Source organism: Anolis carolinensis, chromosome 1, assembly GCF_035594765.1.
Source record: "Anolis carolinensis isolate JA03-04 chromosome 1, rAnoCar3.1.pri, whole genome shotgun sequence".
NCBI classification, from domain to species: Eukaryota; Metazoa; Chordata; class Lepidosauria; order Squamata; family Dactyloidae; genus Anolis; species Anolis carolinensis.
In genome coordinates, this window is record NC_085841.1 from 178,010,885 (window position 1) to 178,031,725 (window position 20,841).

The window sequence follows — 20,841 nt, forward strand, 5'->3', positions numbered from 1 at the left end:
TCATGTTGTATTTGTCTTGTTTATATCTGCTAGTTCACTTTTGATAGACATCTCTGTTCTTTTGAAATACATTTGCATGTTTTAGCATAGCAATAAAGCAAGAAATTCCAGGAACCCTGGCTTAACAGGTAGAATAATGCTAGTATATGCTGTCTGATTCTGCCGGCATGCAGTGGGAGCAACTAAAGCAGTGCTTCCCAACCTGTGATCTATGGACCACCAGTGGTCGCTAAGAACTAAAATATGGTCCATTGCCTCACCGTTACTACACCGTTGCAGCGAGAGCGACTGGTCTTGTGAAACTGTCTTATAGTGCCAAGGCAACGGGGATGTCGGGAGGGGAGAGGCTGACTACCCATGAAAGGCGTGACAACAAGCCTGGCTGCTGCTTCTCCTCCTCCTCCCTCCCCCTGAGCAGAACTGTTCCATGTGGCATCTGGAAGTGGGGGCACCTTGGTGTCTTCATTTTTAGGCCTGTTCCTGGGGTTACTTGGGGTGCTGATTCAGAAAATTGCATTGGATAGACCACATCAGCTGTAGATTATTAAATATGGCTTTCTGTGGGCGAGCAGATGATATATGTTCTGTATCAGAAACTAGAGCTGATGTGGTCTATCCAATGCAATTTTCTGAATCAGCACCCCAAATAACCAAACCGAATTTAAAGTTGACCAAAAACCAATTTGTAACCCTTTTGCTACTAATGTTGGAGAGTGGTCCCTGGTCAAAGTGGTCCATGGTTAAAAAAAGGTTGAGAACCACTGAACTAAAGAAACATGTAGTTTGAACACAGCAAGTGTCAAATACTTTCGTTTGCTGCTTCTTTCACAGGACAGAAACCAAATTCCTCAGTAGTTTTCTATCTATTTTTCTGTCTTGTTTTAGAGAAAGAAGCCAGAGTGTTATAAAGCGATGCATTCAGACAACATAAAAAGCAGATCTCTGTGTTTAGCATTTCATACTATAAACAGGAATGACTGCAGTATTATCAAAAGAATAAATACTGCATATTCATGTGTTCACTAATGCCTTCTTTGGCTGAGATTGCCTGCTGTCATCTGATACCTGCAATGCTTGCCAGTAGCCAATACATTACGTCTTGTGTTCGAATCTAAATAGCAGATTTTGCGTCTATAATATCTGGCTCAAATGTTTTGTCTTGTGTGTTTTTCTCTTTTCTTTTTTGCACTATCTAGCTTAGGAGTTCTAGAAACTCAAAATGATGCACATGCTGTTGCAACATTTTTTTTTGTTGTGTGCCCTCAAGTCGTTTCTGAATTACAGTGAACCTAAGGCAATTCTGTTGTGGGATTTTCTTGGAAAGATCTTTTCAGAGGGAGGTTATCTTTACCCTTCTCTGTGGCTGAGAGAGTTACTTGCCCAGTGTGATCCAGTGTGTTTCAGTAGCTACCCAAGGATTCAAACCCTGACCTCCAAAATCTTAGTTTAACTCAAACCACTACACAACACTGTCTCTGGCATTTTGGCTGGTCCTCATAAAGGTAGTAGTTAACAGAACTTTGAATGCCATGCCCTGTATTTTTAATTCTTTTTTTCAGGAAGTGAATGTACCATAATGACTAGTGTGATTCTAAGTCTCACTTGGACTTCTGCTAGGTAAAGTAAAGGTAAAGGTTTCCCCTGATGTTAAGTCCAGTCGTGTCCGACTCTGGGGGTTGGTGCTCATCTCCATTTCTAAGCCAAAGAGCCAGCGTTGTCCATAGACACCTCCAAGATCATGTGGCCGGCATGACTGCATGGAGCGCCATTACCTTCCCGCCGGAGCAGTACCTATTGATCTACTCACATTTGCATGTTTTCGAACTGCTAGGTTGGCAGAAACTGGAGCTAACAGCGGGCGCTCATTCCGCTCCCTGGGTTTGAACCTGGGACCTTTCGGTCTGCAAGTTCAGCAGCTCAGTGCTTTAACACACTGAGCCACTTCTGCTAGATGGTGACTATCATAAAAATGCAATTTAAAACAAAAATCTATGAATTCAGCAGATGAATCAGGAAAATGAGAGCTAGAAAAATCCATTCAACAAAGAGCTTCTATCAAGTGCTTCAGATGTTAATCCTAAATGGAAACTAGATAAACAGTTCTATGAACTAATACTTTGCTTTCCTGATGTGACTGTGACTAATGGAACAGGCTGGGCATTTAGCGCAACTTTGAGTTGTGACTCTACTCACCCATCCACTGCCAAAGTTGTAGAAAATAAGAGTTTTTAAAATCTGGGTTTGTTTATCTGTGAATTTCAAGGAGAGGGAAGGCAGAAAGCTTTTTGTGCAGTGCTGAGTCAAAAATTACCCGCATTCTGGCTGTAGAATTTATTTTAATCAACTTTCAGAAAAGACCAATGCTGCATTTTTCCAAGTCTATCTGCTTTTCAATATACTTTGTCAATTTGTCGACAAGCTTCCATATTCCCTTATTTACAATGTTTTAGGCTGAGCCTAAATGCACTGCTGCCTTCACCCCTTCATCAGACATGAATCGCATCCTTGCAGTGCTTCTTCTAGGGATACAAGCAGGAAAAATCAGGGTTATAGGGAGGATGCCTTAACACTTCAAAACAAAGTTTTTGGAGGGTGTCGACAGTATGGGCAGTGATGTCCGGATATGCATTGGGATTCAACGATGCTTTACATAAATAAATAGCCCTCTTGATGGAAAATGGATAGATCAGTAGACAGGGTTTAGGGAAGTTTGTAGGAAAGCCAATCCCTGACTCGCCCTCACTATCTGGTCAGCTTCCATCTTTGATGTTCAGACTGACACTCATTGTCCCACCTCTTTTCAGGTTTCTAGTTCCCTTCCTGGGATTTTCCATTTTCTTTGTTCTCTCAGAATGAGATTAGCCAAGCAAGAGGAAAGATCCTATTCTGTTTTCTGTCAGCTGTATAGTTCTCTTAAAGCTTTTTGTAACTTTAGCAGCTGGTTTTGCTCCGTAAGTGTGGTATCTCATGGTTCCTCCTGATATGCACATCTCTCTGCTAACAAACCCAATGCCCTTAGATAGTAGTCCTCTGTGTTTTGTGCAAATTTTAGGCTTCAATGAGCATCTCACTGGAATGAGCACTGATGAGTGAACTTTTTTCACTCCACGCTGCTGATCTTCTTTCGTGCCAATCACGAGGGGGCCAGTCATTTTTTCTTTCACTGCAGTCACAAATAAACTGACCCAACACTTTCAAAACTGTGCAGCAGTGACTGGGGAGACAACAACTTTGTACGGAAAGCGCTAATAAGACTGAAGGGACCATAAGCCAGAAAATAGTAAACTTTTGCCTATGTGGTTTTGCCTTTGCATATGCCCCTCCCTTCCTGTGAGCTGGTGCCTTTCTCCAGGAAGTTCCAAGAAGAGAAGAAAGCTCAGAGTAAACAAGTTAGGTCATTGGTATCACTTGTGCCAAGTGGGTGTGGAAGGTGAGGAAGACCCTCAGCCACTGGTCAATTTTAGATAAGCCAAGATATATATTCTTTGTTAACTGCGCACATGGGGCGGCAGCCATTTCCATGATACAGCCCTTTGGGGTATGTACAGCTGTTTGCCTTATCACTAGCTGTGATAACAATAAAAGGCTTGTTTTATTGCTCTCTTGGAATTCTCTCCTTTACTTCCCCTCTAGGTAGTCCCTAACAAGACTGTGTGGGCCAACTGTAGTTTTAATATCACCTGAGTGTGGATAATTTTTAATTTGTCTTCGTATCTTTCTCCCTCCCATCCCCATCATACATGTATCAGCTATCAGCAGCCGAGCCACTTCTCTCCTTCAGTTTTCCAGTGACATCACAGAGTGTCACTTCTTCCAGCAACAGCCAACCTGCTCAGTGCTGGGCTCGAAACGTTTTTTTTTAAAAATCACACTTCTCAAGTTATTTTAAGTTGGCTAATTGAGACTATGTGTGTCAAGTTTGGTCCAGATCCACCAAAGCATGTAGGAGCTTTAATGGTACAAACCAACAAATTGACCAAAATAATTTATTTATTTAATTTATATACCGTTCTTCTCCCCCAAGGGGACCCTGAGCGGTCTTACACAATGGCAGAATTAGATGCTGCATATAATACAAAATGTAGCAAAACCAAACAGTCATAAAACACAATTAAAAGCCGATATCCAAATCCAATTAAAATAAAAACAGTGTGACCGTTACAACAGGTGCAGTTGAATTGAGTCAAAAGTCAGAGCCAGTCCGTGTTCAACTTCATATTAATCCAAAAAAATCCATCAGGTCATATTAATGCATATCCTGGGATGGGCCAAGACCTTGGTCCCACATCCAGGTCTTCAGCTGAGTGAGGGGGCTTTTGATTTTAATATGTATGTGGCCTTAGAGATTTCATTTGATGGTCCACACTGCTTTCTTTTCTTGCTATCTGAAGGTAGGTTTATTTATTTATTTACAGCATTTATATTCCGCCCTTCTCACCCTGAAGGGGACTCAGGGCGGATCACATTACACACATAAAGGCAAACATTCAATGCCATGACACAGAACAGAGACAGAGACAAGACGCAGGCACCGGGCTGGCCTCGAACTCATGACCTCTTGGTCAGAGTGATTTGTTGATTTATTGCAGCTGGCTTGCTTTCCAGCCTGCGCCACAGCCCGGTTGTGTTGTCAAAAGCATTCATGGCCGGAATCACTGGGTTGCTGTGAACTTTTCAAGCTGTATGGCCATGTCCCAGAAGCATTCTCTCCTGACATTTCACCCACATCTATGGCAGGCATCCTCAGAGGTTGTGAGGTCTGTTGGAAACTAGCAAGTGGGGTTTATATATCTATGGAAGGTCCAGGGTGGGAGAAAACTTTTGTCTTTTCGAGGCAAGTGTGAATGTTGCAATTGGCCAGCTTGATTAGCATTGAATAGCCTTTTAGCTTCAAAGCTCGGCTGCTTTCTGCTTGGAGGAATCCTTTGTTGGGAGGTGCTAGCTAGCACTGATTCTTTCCTGTCCGAAATTCCTCTGTCTTCTGAGTGTTGTTCTTTATTTTCTGTCCTGATTTTAGAGTTTTTTAAATACTGGTAGCTCAGATTTTGTTCATTTTCATGGTTTTCTTTCTATTGAAATTGTCCACATGCTTGTGGATTTCAGTGGCTTCTCTGCATAGTCTGACAGGGTCATTGTTAGAGTGGTCCAGCATTTCTGTTTTCAAATAATATGCAGTGTCCAGGTTGGTTCATCAACTGCTCTGATATGGCTGACTTCTCCGTTTGGGTTAGTCTGCAGTGCCTTTCATTTTCCTTGATTCGTGTCTGAGCAATGCTGCCTTTGGTGGTCCCTATGTAGACTTGTCTACAGCTGCAGGGTATATGGTAGACTTTTCCAGAGATCCCTCTTGTCCTTAGCTGAATGTAGCATTTGTTGGATTTTCTTAGTGGGTCTGTAGATAGATTGTAGGTTGTGTTTCTCCATCAGCTTCCCTAAGTGGTCAGTGATTTCCTTGATGTGTGGTAAGAACAGTTTTGCTCTGGGTGGATCTTTGTCTTTACTCTCTTGGCTTGTTCTTGGTCAACTGTGTACACAATTGTAGTCGTGCCATGTGTTTGTTTATTCGTTCAGTTGCTTCTGACCCTTTGTGACCTCATGGACCAGCCCACTCCAGAGCTCCCTGTCGGCCATGGCCACCCCCAACTCCTTCAAGGTCAAGTCAGTCACTTCAAGGACATCATCCATCCACCTTGTCCTTGGTCAGCCCTTTTTTTTCCTTCAATTTTCCCCAGCATAATACTCTTCTCCGAGCTTTTCTCTCTTCTCATTATGTGGCCAAAGTATTTCATCTTTGCCTCTAATATCTTTCCCTCCAGTGAGCAGTCGGGAATTATTTCCTGGAGTATGGGCTGATTTGAATGCTATGTGTATATGACATATAAAATGAATTTCCTGCTTAGACTTGGGTCCCATCTCCAAGATATCTAATTGTGTATCCACATACAAACATCGGTATCCCAAAATCTGGGGGGGGGGGGGGGGAATTCCTCAAATCCAAAACAGTATTTGCCCCAAGCATTTCGGATAAGGGATGCTCAACTTGTAAACAGCTTGTAAACAGGTTGTCCTCTGTAGGCGACAAAACCACACGCAGGCCCCGCCTCTTCCTTCGACGTCGCTCATTGGCCGGGAGCGGCTTGCTTCCCTCTCTTAAGAAAAGATGTATGGCTGGGATCCAGTGACGCAATAGTCCCTCTCAAGTGCCCAGTTGCGTCTTCTGCGCAGGCGCGGTTCTTTGTGACGCCGGTGCCTGTTTTTCCAGACGACTCCAACCTGGCGCCATTTTGTCTCCAGCAGCGGCTGTGGCTGAAGGAGAGAGAAGGCGCGGGAGCTTCTTTGAGAGACTCACCTCGTAAAGAGGCGCCCACTCCGAAAGGAGCGGTAAGTGGAGGAGGCGGTGAAGAGGCTTCGTGTCGGCGGGAGGGACGCGAGGGGCTTCGAATGGGGCGAATAAAGGGTGGCGGACGAGGGGCTTATGAAGCGGGAGAGGCGCCTCTGCCTCCCCCCCCCCCCCCACGTATAACGCCCACACTGGAATTAGTACACTTTGGCAGCACTTTGCAGCCGTGACATTTGTCCTTTGGCGAGTCCAATCCCTCTCTGCTTTGCTTTCGAGACCTGTGGGAGAGGAGAAGGCAGCGAGCCTTTGCGGCCTTGGTTGCTTCCCAGCCGACTCTTCGCCCGCCGCCATATTGTCGTCCTCCCTCAGCCGTCGCCTAAAGGAGGCGAAATGGCGGCGGCGACCGAGGCGTGTTATTTGGTAACCTCTTAGGCCCTTTCCACACAACTGAATAAAACCACCCATTATCTGCTTTGAATTGGGATGTGTGGCAGTGTGGACTTAGGGCCCTTCCACACAGCCATACAACCCAGAATATCAAGGCAGAAAATCCCACAGTCTCTGCTTTGAACGGGGTTATCTGAGTCCACATTGCCATATGTCCCTGTTCAAAGCAGAAAATGTGGAGTTTTATTCAGTTGTGTGGAAGGGGCCTCAGATAACCAAGCAGATATTGTGAGATTTTCTGCCTTGATATTCTGCGTTATATGGCTGGATGGGCCCTTAGACGGCATAGGCAATTGTTGTTGTTGTTTTTAAAAAATGTGAATTTATCAGAGGAAAACCCAGAAGAATATACTGCCTAATGATGTTTACTTACACATATGAGGGCTTCATCACGTTAGAGTTTGGATCCACTTTAAGAAGGGGCCTTTAAACCGCTCAGACAGACAGACCCTGGGCCTTATCAAACTACAAACCCCAAAATTCTGCAGGAGGCAGAAACCCGATTTAAAGTGGATAAATGCTCAAGTGTGATAAGGCTCTGTTTTCCCTAAAGAGAACCCGTGTATTTGCCAACATCTTGGCTGAAAAATTAAAATGTGTTTCGTTTATACCGCAGTTTTAAGGCCCCTTCCACACAGCTGAATAAAACCCCACATTATCTGCTTTGAACCTGGATATAATAATAATAATAATAATAATAATAATAATAATAATAATAATAATCTCTATTTGTATTTTGCCCTCTTTCCCCAAGGGGACTCAGGGCGGATTACAACAAAAAACGACAAACATTCAGTGCCGAATACATTCAAAGATGCAAGTACAAAAACGGACCACTTGGATCTCAAAAAGAAGCGATATCTACAACAAAATTATAACAAAAATTAAATAATGACATAACCTATAAATTTACATCTTACATAAAAGGTTAAGCATAAATTATATAAAAACCACACTTAAAGTTTATTTAAAGTAGTTATTAAAGCCAACTGAGCCAGAGTATAATGACAATTTCAGGACAGTGGTATATTGATTGTATATAAACTTCTAGTCCTATTCCTCTCCATATGCTAATGAACAGAGGTAGGTTTTAAACTTTTTTTTTAAAGTAGAGAAGGGAGGGGGGCATTTTTATTTCTTTAGGAAGAGAGTTCCAAAGGTGGGGGGCGATCACGGAGAAGGCCCTTTCTTTCGTTCCCACCAGTCATATTTGAGAAGGGGTTGGACCAAGAGATATATGGCAGTGTGGATTCAGATATTCCAGTTCAAAGTAGATATGGTGGGATTTTCTGTCTTGATATTCTAGGTTAAATGGCTGTGTGGAAGGGCGCTATACCACAGAAATCCAGGATGAGTCATTTCGTAGTGACAATTAAAGACCAGGAAAAGAAAACGGGAAATAAGACAGAGAGCTTCCGAGAAAATAAATTCATTGGAAGCCCTTTAGTTTCTTTTCCAGGCAAAACCTCGTGGAAGTTCAATCACAAAATCATAAAAGCAATAAAATACAACCAGTTAAGGCTGTAAATTAGCTACAAGAGTTTAAAGCTTGTGGCCAGAATACGATAATATCTGTGTAACTTTAGCATTCATGATCTCAATGCAGTCCTTGTTTAGGGCCCATAATAATAATAATAATAATTACTTTATTTATACCCTGCCCTATTTTAAACAGAAAATCACAAAAATTAAATTATGACACCAAATATTAGACAACATGAAGTTAAAATTAATTCATAAAGGGACCCTAGAAAGCCCCCACTCCCTGTTAATCCTGGATACAGGTTTGATAACACTTCATCTGCCCTGGCTCAATGCTGTGGAATCCTAGGAGTTGCAGTTTGCTGAGCCACCTATATGGCAGAGAGGGATGAAGACCCTTGTACAACTACAAATCCCTGGGTCCAATAGTATTGAGCTTTGTTATTTAGACTGGGGTTAAAGTGCATTAGTTCAACCCACCCACCCCCCAAATTAAGGTGAGTCCATTCCCCTAGGAGGTGTCAAGCAGTGGGAAATGCTGGCATGAAAAGGAAAAGTAATGGGGTCTTATTTCTCTCTGTGGCAACAGATTGCTCTTGGCAGGGAGCAGGTGTAAATGGTAGCCAGCTGCTTTGTGAACTGTGGGAATGTAAGGGGGATGAAGGTGGCATAGGTAGGTCAGGGTTCCCTGTGTAGGGGACATGCATTAGTACCTAGAATTCAAGCCTGTATTTTTAAATACAGTAGAGTCTCACTTATCCAAGCTTCACTTATCCAATGTTCTGTATTATCCAACGCAGTCTGCCTTTTAGTAGTCAATGTTTTTGTAGTAAATGTTGCAATGTTTTGGTTCTAAATTTGTAAATACAGTAATTACTACATAACATTACTGTATATTGAACTGTTTTTTTCTGTCAATTTCTTGTAAAACATGATGCTTTGGTGCTTAATTTGTAAAATCATAATGTAATTTTATAGGCTTTTTTCTTAATCCGTCCTTATTATCCAACATTTTTGCTTATCCAATATTCTGCCAGTCCGTTTATGTTGGATAAATGAGAGACTACTGCAAATCAAAAATTTGTGTCCTGTTTTCTTATTTTCTTTCTTGGCAACTCTTTAATGGCAAAATGTATGTCTTCTGCAAGCATTGTTCAATGGAGATTTTGCCTTTGCCTTCCTCTGAGACTGAAAGAGTGTTTGTGACTTCCCCAAGGTCACTCAGTGGGGTTTCATGCTGATTGGGGATTTGAACTCTGTTCTCCAGGGTCATAATCCAGTGCTCAAATCGCTACACCATGCTGGCTCTGTTCTTCGGTAGGGCTTTCCACCGTGCCCAATGAGCAATGTGTCTTTTGTCCACTGATTCCATTGATTTTGTTGTTGGTGCTTTGGCTGGGAATGTATCTACACTGTTGAATTAAGGTAGTTTGACACCTAAAGCTTTATCTACCATGGCTCAATGCTATGGAATCCTGCTGTTTGTAATTTGGTGAGGCACCAACACTCTTTGTCAGAGAAGGATAAAGACTTTGTAAAATTACAATTCGCATGATTCAGTTGCACAAGACCATTACAGTTAATAGTGGTTGCCAGGAAGCTTTAATTCTACAGTGTAGGTGATGTGCCAATTTCAAGGCCCATAGCTGCAATATCATTTTATGTGGCCTGTCAGGCTTTCAATGCCAGGGCAACATAGTTATATTAATACTGTCTTAAAATTACAAATAGCCTTTCGAGGGCAACCATAAGGCTGATGTAGCCCTCAGTGAAAGTGGGTTTGACACTCCAAGTGTAGGTGCATGCTCAGTTGATTGAGCTAATCCTGGATCTGAGGTTTAAAAAAACATAAGCAATTCTTCAGATAAAGACAAAAAGTGTCTTTTAAGATCTATGTCAGGGTTATCAAACTTTTTAAGCCAATGGTCAGTTCACGGTCCCTCAGACTGTTGGGGGATAAGGATGATTATAGTTTGTAAAAAACATGGATGCACACTAAACATATCTCAAACAAAAGAACAATACAAAATTTAAAATGAACAATTTTAATCAACATAGATTTACCAGTATTTCAGTGGGAAGTGTGAGCATGCTTTTGGTTGATCAGATAGCTTAATAGAATAGAATAATTTTATTGTCTTTGTACATTGTGCAACTAAATGAAATGCTTTCCCCAGCACACATCACAAAACAACGCACCCATTCCTCCATACTCCCACCACCACCACCACATGGCCCCTAATGTCACATCAATGCGAAGTCACAAAGTTCCATATAGCTACAGCTCTAGGAGAAAAGCTGTCTCTCAGTCTGTTTTTCCTTGGAGGAGTTGTTGTGAGCCATAAATTTGTTTCAGACCTAGGCCGACCAGAGTCTAAATTTTAGGGTGGGGGGCTTGTAAATGACATTGGAGAGCTGTGTCCGGCCTGCGGGCCTTAATTTGGACCCCTGATCTGGGGCCTCAGTGAAATGTACTTGCACAGCTATGGAAAAGTATTTCTCCATAAATACTGTATTTTGCTAAGACATGATACTTTGTCTAATAGAATACAATATAGACTTTCAGTTAACCAGCATCCATGAGGATAGGTAGATGCTGGATAAATGTAATTTGTACCCTATGCTATACAATAAAGTCTGTATTGATTTGGTATTAATATTGAAATAAAGTAATTAAAAGCATATTAAGGTGAATAAACACAAATTTAATTGAATAATACAGTTTTACTATATTGTAAAAACAGTTTTGTAAATGTAGTATTATTTCTTCAATTTTTTCTTGTGGCTTGAGAATACTGGCTGCTAGTTCTGGTTAACTAAGAGTCTACTGTGTTGAAACAAAGATCATGTGTATAGTAAATTAAGCAGGTATTTGGACTTTGCTCTAAAACTATTTGTCCACAGTATGAAATTGCCTATCCTGCAGTGGAAACTATATCTTTTTTGTTGATAATTAATATGTTAATTTTCAGATGCGGTACTCCAAACAAACAGATTATTCTGACTGGGATGAAAAACAGCATGAGGATCGCCATCAAGGCAGTAGTCATCATAAGAGAAAAAGAACATCACATAGCAGTGCTCATGACAGCAAGCGCTGCAAGTATAATGACACCCAAATTTATGATAGGCAAGTTACTTTTTTCATTTATTATGTTTATATTTGAAATGTTAGCTATTATTTCATTAGCTTTATGCTTTTTATTTCTTCATTTAATATATTTTATACTATTACCTTCTAGCCCAATTCTGGGGCCTCTGATGCAATTTTATATGTATTTGGAAGTCGAATATAAAATGCAAGCAGGAGAAAATGAGAATGGGTTTTGTGTGTTTTTGCCTCCTCTCCAGCCTTTATTCAGATGCCAGTTCTTTCCATGAAAGAGATAACCAGGAACGTCGCTATGTTGAATACAGAAACAACTTTAGCCAACTCTCTGAAAGCAAACACCATTGTAGGGACAATGAAAGTGGTTATCACAACCACAGTAGCAAGTCATCAGGGCATAGCGGCAGAAGCAGTTACAAAAGAAAACACAGGACTCACCATAGCAAATCACATCATTCACACGCGGTATGTATCATTTAAAGTACTATGAACATTATTATAAATACTGGTTCACCTGAATAATAAAGCACATGCAAGTTGAAGATATAGTATCATGAAGAAAAAATACAGTGCTGCTAGATTTTGTGTTTCAGAATCAAATGGTGAGGTGTTTAGGAAGATAGTTTTAGAATGATTAGCATTTCTTGTTTTTACAAAGATCTGAATTGGGTACCTGTTGAAAATGGAGTTAAGAGGCACCTATTAGGCAAATTGAACAAAATTAGTGGCCACACATTGCATGTTTTGGGATGTTTTTTAAAGACTGCGTAGGTATTACTGATAATGGAAAGAGAAAGTGGACAAAAAGGTCTTAACATAATTCTGTATGTATATTTAAGTATTAGATGGTAAACTGTTTACGTGACTAGAACTTGTGAAAAGCTTTTATGGGGAAATTGGACAAGATTCACTCAAAACCAACAAGTTTGGCCATGCAATAGTTTAAATGCACTGATCTGCCTTGCTAGGCAAACAAATTGCTGTTCTTGGGTGGGATTTGTGTGCCTAGTTGTGCAGATTCATCAAGGATGAACATAGCACCCATTTCTGTTCGATCTCCCACTGTGTGACAGATGCTGATCACTATCGGCATGCATGGTGCTGATCATCTGTTGAGCGAGGCATATATTTCTGCAAGCATAGAATTGAGTATATGATTTAAGTGTATTGTATAGTTTACAAAGCTCTTCATTTGAGTTAACATTAGACTGAAAATTCTGAGTAGCAATCTTACTGAGATTGCTTTGTCAGGAAGGCAATAAATTCCAGCATTTACTAAATGATATAATTAAATTGAAGAGATTTTATTTGCAAAATATTATTTCTCGTGAACCATATTTTTAAAAGCATATATTGTGTGTTAATGCCTTGCCACTTTTGAAGTACCTTATCTGAAAATCTGTTCCTTGCCATGTTTTTCTCCTGTAACCTAAACTATCTGCCCTGTGAAATTCTGGGGAATTTGAAATTGTTCCTGCCAACCGTTTGTGGCCTGGCGCGTATCTGAATGCCTGAATATCTCCCTGCTGAATGAATTTCGTATTCTGCCCTGAATTCACTCGGGTTTATTGATTGGCTGGATGATCTTGGTGCCGCGCACTTGCCGTTACCAGAGGAGTCACCGAAGGAAAAGATCGAGGAGTGTAGAGGATGATGAGGAGGGTCACCTGATCTGTCAGAGTGGAGACGTACTAAGTGCAAGATGTATAGAATATTTTTCAAAACTTATTCACTTTTCAGATAGAATAATTTTCTTTTAGATAAGAAGTCAGGAGTCTTGAAAGTCCTTTTATTTCTTGGGTTTTTGTTCTGTGCTTTTTTTTTCTTTCTTTTTTTCTTTGGGGGTTATTTCTACATAATTTAAACTCTTACCTAGAATTTTTTGAGACGTAAAGCTAATCTAGAATGAGATAGGCATAAATGTCTTGAAGGATTGTCCAATTAATTTTTTTAAAAAAACTATACTTTTTACATAGCGGTACAGCCTAGAACATAGCATGGTGTGTTAATTAAAAAAAAATGTATCCCTGCTTGTATAACTGATTTCCCTTCCTGTTCCTAGATGAAATTGTGTCTATTCTGGGTGAAGGTGCTTTTGGAAAAGTGGTGGAGTGCCTTGATCACAAAGTGTAAGTTATATTTTTCTAAATGCTTGAAGCCCGGGGCTGTGGCGCAGACGGGAGAGCAAGCCAGTGCAATTAACTGCACTGACCAGGAGGTCATAAGTTCGAGGCCCGCTCGGAGCTATGTTGTTTGTCTTTGTCCTATGTTAAAAAGGCATTGAATGTTTGCCTAATATGTGTAATGTGATCCGCCCTGAGTCCCCTTCGGGGTGAGAAGGGCGGAATATAAATGCTGTAAATAAATAAAATAAGAATCAACCAAAAACCCCCGAAGTGTGTGTAACAGCATGTGCACTGGTTCATCCCCATCCCGAGCCCCTGGTGGCACAGCGGCTTAAACCCTTGTGCCGGCAGAACTGCAGACTTGAAGGTTGGGTTGTTGATTTGAAGGTTGCTGGTTCGAATCCAATCTGGGGAGAGCATGGATGAGCTCCCTCTATCAGCTCCAGTTCCATGCGTGGACATGCGAAAAGCCTTCCACAAGGATGCTAAAACATCCTGGGCAACAACCTTGCAGATGACCAATTCTCGCACTCCAGAAGCAACTTGCAGTTTCTCAAGTCGCTCCTGACACACACAAAAATAAAAAATCCCTGTCATTCTTGTCCATGAATTAGGATGGTGCTAGAGGAATGAAAAATGCCAGTTTTTCAGTTATTTTCTCTGAAGAGCAGCAATTGTTATATCTTAGGATTTATAGTAGGATTTATACTTTCGTGGGCTTTAGGAAAGATAAAAGTTAAAATTGTTAAAGTGAATACTTCACCGAACAGATTAGTATTAGTTTTTTATCCTAGAGATACATTGGCTTTTCATGTTAAAACAGACAAAATATTTCAACTAAAACTACACTGTTACTCCAATCCTACTGACTCGTTAACCTTTCTGTTTCTAGGGGCGGTAGACATGTGGCTGTAAAAATAGTAAAAAATGTTGATAGATACTCAGAAGCTGCTCGTTCAGAAATAGAAGTATTGCAGCACTTAAATGCAACAGATCCTCACAGCACATTGTAAGTATACAACAATAATATGAAATACTTAGAAGTTCTAGCATATTTTAGCTCTTCTTTGGGAAAAAGTAATCATTTCAAACAAAAGTGGGACATTGCATATATTGATACTTTATGTCTAATTCTCTGACATCTTGCCTTGTATTTTATCTCTAAATTTGCCTGTGTTTTCAATCAGAGCTCTTGACTTTGTGGCCTTGTTATTGTATCCACAGCTGCTGTGTCCAGATGTTGGAATGGTTTGAGCACTATGGCCATGTTTGCATTGTATTTGAACTATTGGGACTAAGTACTTACGACTTCATTAAAGAAAACAGTTTTTTGCCATTTAGTCTGGACCACATCAGAAAAATGGCTTACCAGATCTGCAAATCTGTCAACTGTAAGTCATGGTGCATGTGATTTCAGTTTCCAAACTATCATTTTAAGGTTCAAACAGTAAACGGTTTGAGGGCAGTGGGCAAAACAGTACAGTGCAGCTGTATGCAGTTTTTGGTGGAAATACATGTAGAAGATAGGCCTAATAGATCTTGGGCCAAAATGTGATTAGGAAAGAAGACGTAATGATAAACTTGAACTGGAAGATTTGTCCAGTTTTGATTTTACCTTTGTTGAATTTAGAGCGGGAAGAGTATAGCACAACTGAGAAGGAATTAACTTATTTCAATATCTGTAAAATAATTGCTGGCTTTTCTTTACAGTTTTGCATTCAAACAAACTAACTCATACAGATTTGAAGCCTGAAAACATCTTGTTTGTGAAGTCTGACTACACAGAAAGTTATAATTCCAAACTGGTAAATCTAATCTCATACTTTTAGAGTTATTTTAATCACTTACAAGCAAGAAGACTCTTCTCATTAATGTATGATATGTTTCAGAAACGTGATGAGCGTACACTGAAAAATCCAGATATTAAAGTTGTGGATTTCGGAAGTGCAACATATGACCATGAACATCACAGCACCCTTGTGTCTACAAGGCATTACAGAGCTCCTGAAGTTATTTTGGGTGAGCAGAACTGTAGTACAGAAATATTTACTTCTTTTTCCCCCAAGTTACAAACATTGGACTTACAAATGTCTCCTAGCTAAGAATCGGGGTGAAACAACAGGAAGTGATAGAAATCTACTACTAGGAAGGGAGATTTAATCCTGAAATAGTTTTCATGGGAAAAGGGTGTCTCCACTGAAGCTTTCTCACCAATCCTTGTTTCCACAACAAGCCACATTTTTCAGAATCCAGCTATCACAGGGACAGAAAGTGAGGTGAAATCTGAACAGGGGCACAGATGGCAAAAAACACCACAGAGGTGTTAACTCTTCCCTGTGTGATCTAAAGCTAATATGTATATTATTTTGGCTGGGGTTACACCTGTATCTATTTCAACTTACAAACAAGTACAACTTAAAGTACAAAATCTACAGAACCTGTTTGTAACTTGGGGACTGCCTGTAGTTACAAAATTGCCTATGTTGACCAAAAAACAAGAAACTGAAACTCATCTATATTCGGTGTAAAATTTCGCATGCAGCCTTTTAAAGCTCATTGGCTTTTTATCATGCAAAGATAATACTGCATGCATGGGAAGGAAAGTGACTGTTGCAGCAACAGTCTTCCTCTGGGAAGTTTGCATAGATACAAAACATCACTGAGTTGAGTGGGTCTAAGGATGGTGAGACAGTGGTAATTGAGAAGCTCTAGGGGGAAAACTTTACTCTCTTCAGGAAGTTTTATATTGTCAAGTTTGAAAATGGGCTTAGAAACAGGTAGACACATATTAAGTTGCTTTACTGGGGCCTGAAGACAACTTATTACAAATATTGGTTCCTATTTTCAAATTTTTCAATAATACTTTTTCCTCCTGTAGCTTTGGGGTGGTCGCAGCCATGTGATGTCTGGAGTATTGGTTGTATTCTTATTGAATATTACCTTGGATTCACAATTTTTCCGGTAGGTAACTAAAAAAGTGTTTATATTGTTAGTAGTGAGCCTAAAAGGTCAATCCACAAAGTACTATTTAATTGTTTGTTTTTTAATTTTTGTATTTGCTTTGTTTGAAACTGTGATCAGATTGTGTAGTGGTTAGCTGCCTTGAATCCCCATGGGGATATAGGGAGGATATAAATAAATTTTAATACATAAATAATAACAAAATCTTGTATCGTGTTACATCCAAATACACCTAATTGCAGAAATTATGTCCCAGAAGTCTAAGAAACACAAACACATTTTTGTGCCGGGTGGAGGGAAAGCATAGACCCTCATTATTTTATTAATTGGCTTTGTACAACTAGTACAGCGTTCGGCAGCCAGGCTTCTAACCGGAGCGAATTACAGGGCATGTTCTACGCCTCTGTTTAAGGAGCTCCACTGGCTGCCATTTACTTTCCGGGCCCAATTCAAGGTGCAGGTTATCACCTACAAAGCCCTAAACGGTTTGGGACCCACCTACCTTAGAGACCGCATCTCCCTCTATGAACCCACACGTTCTCTTCGCTCATCGGGGGAGGCCCTTCTCTCGCTCCCACCACCCTCACAGTCACGGTTGGTGGGGACGAGAGAGAGGGCGTTCTCCGTCGTGGCCCCCCGGCTTTGGAACTCTCTACCTAGAGAGATCAGGCAGGCCCCTACCCTCCTCTCCTTCCGGAAGAGCTTAAAAACCTGGCTGTTTCAAAAGGCCTTCGATGTTTAGTTGTTGCTGGATTGATCTATCTGTCCATTCCATAATAGTCCCATTGTTGTTGTCTTGCCATTTTATACCGCACTTTATCGTCCAACTGTGAAATTTCCTTTTCCCATTTCGTATCACTCTGCATTTCGCCTGGGATCTACGAATTAGTCTCCTGTTTTTAACACTGTATCCTGCTTGTTGATTTTAATGATTGTTTTTATTGATGTTGATGTTTTTTACTGGGATAATTGTTTTATTGCTTTGTTACTGTTTTGTTTGTTTTATCGGGCCTGGCCCCATGTAAGCCGCCCCGAGTCCCTTCGGGGAGATGGGGCGGGGTATAAAAATAGTTATTATTATTATTATTTGAATTCTGTAGCAGTACCTTGAACCCTCTTTCCATTGAAAACATGTATTGGTTGCATTTGTAGATGATTAGTGTACCAACTTCCAAAAAGAGTTGCTGTTGAAAAGCAGTTGTTGACATGATTTACGTACATCTCTAATTTTAGAGATGTGTGCAGTACTGGTCCATCGTTCTGTTCATATTACATGCTATGTGCTATAGCAGCTCTTTGTAGTTGTCTTGCTTGGCCAACAGTGCACAATCTTGCCTGCAAAAAACATCTTAACTTTCCTCAAATTTGCACAGCTGCCAGAATTTGAGATCATGATGATGTTGGTGCGTCGTGCCAGAATAATGCTGGCAAGGTGATGATGAGAGAGAGAGAGCCATAGGCAACATTGGCTATTAAGGGAATAAGGCATTGGAGAAATAGTGCAGGTCTCTGGCAGCCAGAGACCTGCACTGGAGTGGAACAGGATAAATCATAATTTATGCAATTAAAAAGCAGTTCTGCTATTTTCTCCCATTGTGGACCTGTAATTGTGCTGAGGCACACTTCTGTGCAATAGCACAGAGATAAGTCAAGGATGTTTTCTTAGTTGCAGCAGATTAGAGACACAAGTTGAATAGTCCATTGTTTAATAATTGAAAAAGTACAACTCTATATTAGAACCAGGATGCTGCCTTTCCTATAGTTATGAGTAAAGGTACTATATCTGGTGTATCAACAGCACTCTGAACAGAGATCCAGAAACCAAGAGCACCTCAATATAATAAAGAGCTTTGGATTTTCTTTTCCTGAAGGTTCTCAGAGTAGTTTGTGACTATTTTTCTTTTTCTTCAGACACATGACAGCAAAGAGCACCTAGCAATGATGGAAAAAATACTGGGGCCACTACCAGTGCATATGGTCCAGAAAACAAGGTAGGCACTTTGTAGTTTACTTTTCTCTATAGCATACTGCCTTGAGGACCTGTGGTTTGTTCAGCTGTTTTAAAGTAACGTTTCAGTTTGGAAGTGTTTTAACCCAAATTTTGTGCTTTGTGGGTATATTGTTCAGAGCAAAATGTCCCTGGGTTAGCCTGCTCCATGGAATGATTGGGGTACACTGTTGTTATAGAGAAATCATGTATCCTGAATGAAAAATCACAAGAGTAGAAATAGGCGACATTATAGCAAAGTTGTCTTACAGTGTTCAGACCAATGCTGTGAGCTGAAGAACTATAGCTATATAGGCTGACTTACGTTGAATACCGAGCATGTTTTTTAAAGATCATAACATATCATCTATACTTCCTATTTATTTCGCATTGATGGATTAATTATGCAAAGAAACTACCAGATCCTCGCTTATTTCAAACTAATTATAAACAAATTTTCACCAATGTTGTTTGACAATATTTTAGAGCACACCTGAGGCTGCTCAATTTTTTGGCATGAGTTTGTGGCTCAGTTTTAAAGGGAAATAAAACTTACATACTTCAGCATTCATGAGCTTTAACTTGTGCAAGTGTAGTACCTAAATTATTTCACTTATCCTTGCTTTTTTATGCATGTGGATATATATGTGTCTGCATGGCAAATGCTTCATTGTGTCTTTCCTACACTGTTGTAAGTTTAATGTGAACCAGAAGGTATAAATATTTTCTACATGGGTAACGTCTCTCATTCAGATTGTTGTAAGTAGCATTTTTGGCACAACTATTGCAGTTGCCATATGGTAAACGGATTCTTAGAAGTTCATCTTAAATAGTTTATTATGGTTAAACTTGCTCCCATGTAGTTTCATCTAACTTTGTATTTTACCAGAAAACGCAAATACTTCCACCATGACCAGTTGGATTGGGACGAACATAGTTCTGCTGGCAGATATGTTTCAAGACGTTGCAAGCCACTGAAGGTGAGATTATGCTGCGATTGTTTAGGTTTTCCTCATTCTATACACCCTATAGTGTGCTGTGCTAATGCTTGATTTTTTTTTTTTGTTCCTAGGAATTTATGCAATGCCATGATGCTGACCATGAAAATCTATTTAACCTCATACAGAAGATGTTGGAATATGATCCTGCCAAACGAATTACACTTGCAGAAGCCTTGGAGCATCCCTTCTTTTCTTCACTAAATAAAAAAAATACAGTTCTGTAGTTCATTAATGACTAAGCTAGTAAAAAAAATCCCTGCATTTTTAAGTATTTATTTTGTAATTCTGTAATTTTTTTCACAAAGTTGTGTCCTGTTAATTGACTTCTCAATAAAAAACGTTCTTAAAATCGTTTTTCCATTTGTAGTGCTAAGATGTTTTGAAAAACTGACTGCTTGCCTTGTAACTAAAATAGCTTTATGAATTTTTATACTGATAGTCAGAGGAAGCGAAGTTTCGAGTTTCTTTGCATTGGAGAGTAAAAATGAGAAGCTGTTTGGTGTATTGGACTGTGGGGGACCTGAGGGAATTGCACCTTTCAGTCCCCAAGTTCCGTCTTCCCATCACACGTTTCTCTTCAGCCCGTATTTGAACCATCACATGAAGAATCATCAGGGAAAACTTCAGTATTGAGAATCAAGCCCTCCAGAATCATAGGACGTCATCGCATTGGGTTTTTTCCCAGTTATAGAACACTTCATGTACATTTAAAGAACGAAGGAGTACAGAGCCCATCATGTTTGCTTACTTTTAGCAGTCATTGAAATGTAGATGAGGTGTACTGAAGAGGGAGTTCAGAACACAGGCAAGTGATTGTGTTCTAACCCTGGTGTGTGCCAGAACCAATGTTAATGCCAAAAATCGTGTTGAGATCTGACATTGACTTGTATTGAATCAGCGTTACTCAGCACTTTGCTTCCACTGCATATTCTCCTTAGAGCAATCTAAGCTCAAATTGTGCTCTCTCAAGGAAGGAATGGGACTTAACAAGCCAATGGGATGAGGTCCATAGTAATCTTGGATCCCTCCACATGGCCATGGAAACCCACTGGATGACCTTGGGCATGTCACACTGTCTCAATCTCAGGAAGGCAGAGGCAAGAACTCAACAAATCCTAAAAGCTTAATTCTGAAACATGAAGGCAAGAAACTGCACAGAATCTTCTGTTGATCAAAAGTATTGTCATCCACGTAGCATTTGCAGACATGTTAGTAAAGTCTGGGTTCAAATCTGTTCCATGAAGAACCTGGGTTCATGAATTTGGCTCCACTCCTAATATATTTAAAGCTTTTCAAGAACTAATTTCTATTTCAAAGGCTATGAGCTATGATGAATTGCTAGCACTTACTAGGCAGCTGTATACTTCTTAAGAGAAATTTTAAAACTG

At 40.2% G+C, this 20,841-nt stretch overlaps 1 protein-coding gene across 1 annotated transcript; it reads left to right on the forward strand.

Moving 5' to 3' along the window:
* The first annotated feature begins 6,220 nt into the window (after window positions 1-6,220).
* clk1 (CDC like kinase 1) lies at window positions 6,221-19,807 on the forward strand. The gene is made up of 13 exons (XM_003215138.4): window positions 6,221-6,381; window positions 11,242-11,399; window positions 11,621-11,843; window positions 12,992-13,082; window positions 13,441-13,507; window positions 14,397-14,513; window positions 14,729-14,895; window positions 15,215-15,309; window positions 15,394-15,523; window positions 16,383-16,465; window positions 18,377-18,456; window positions 19,342-19,432; window positions 19,525-19,807. Exons 2-13 carry the CDS (start codon window positions 11,242-11,244, stop codon window positions 19,675-19,677), a joined length of 1,455 nt encoding a protein of 484 aa, XP_003215186.2. The 5' UTR covers window positions 6,221-6,381; the 3' UTR covers window positions 19,678-19,807.
* The last annotated feature ends 1,034 nt before the right edge of the window (window positions 19,808-20,841 follow it).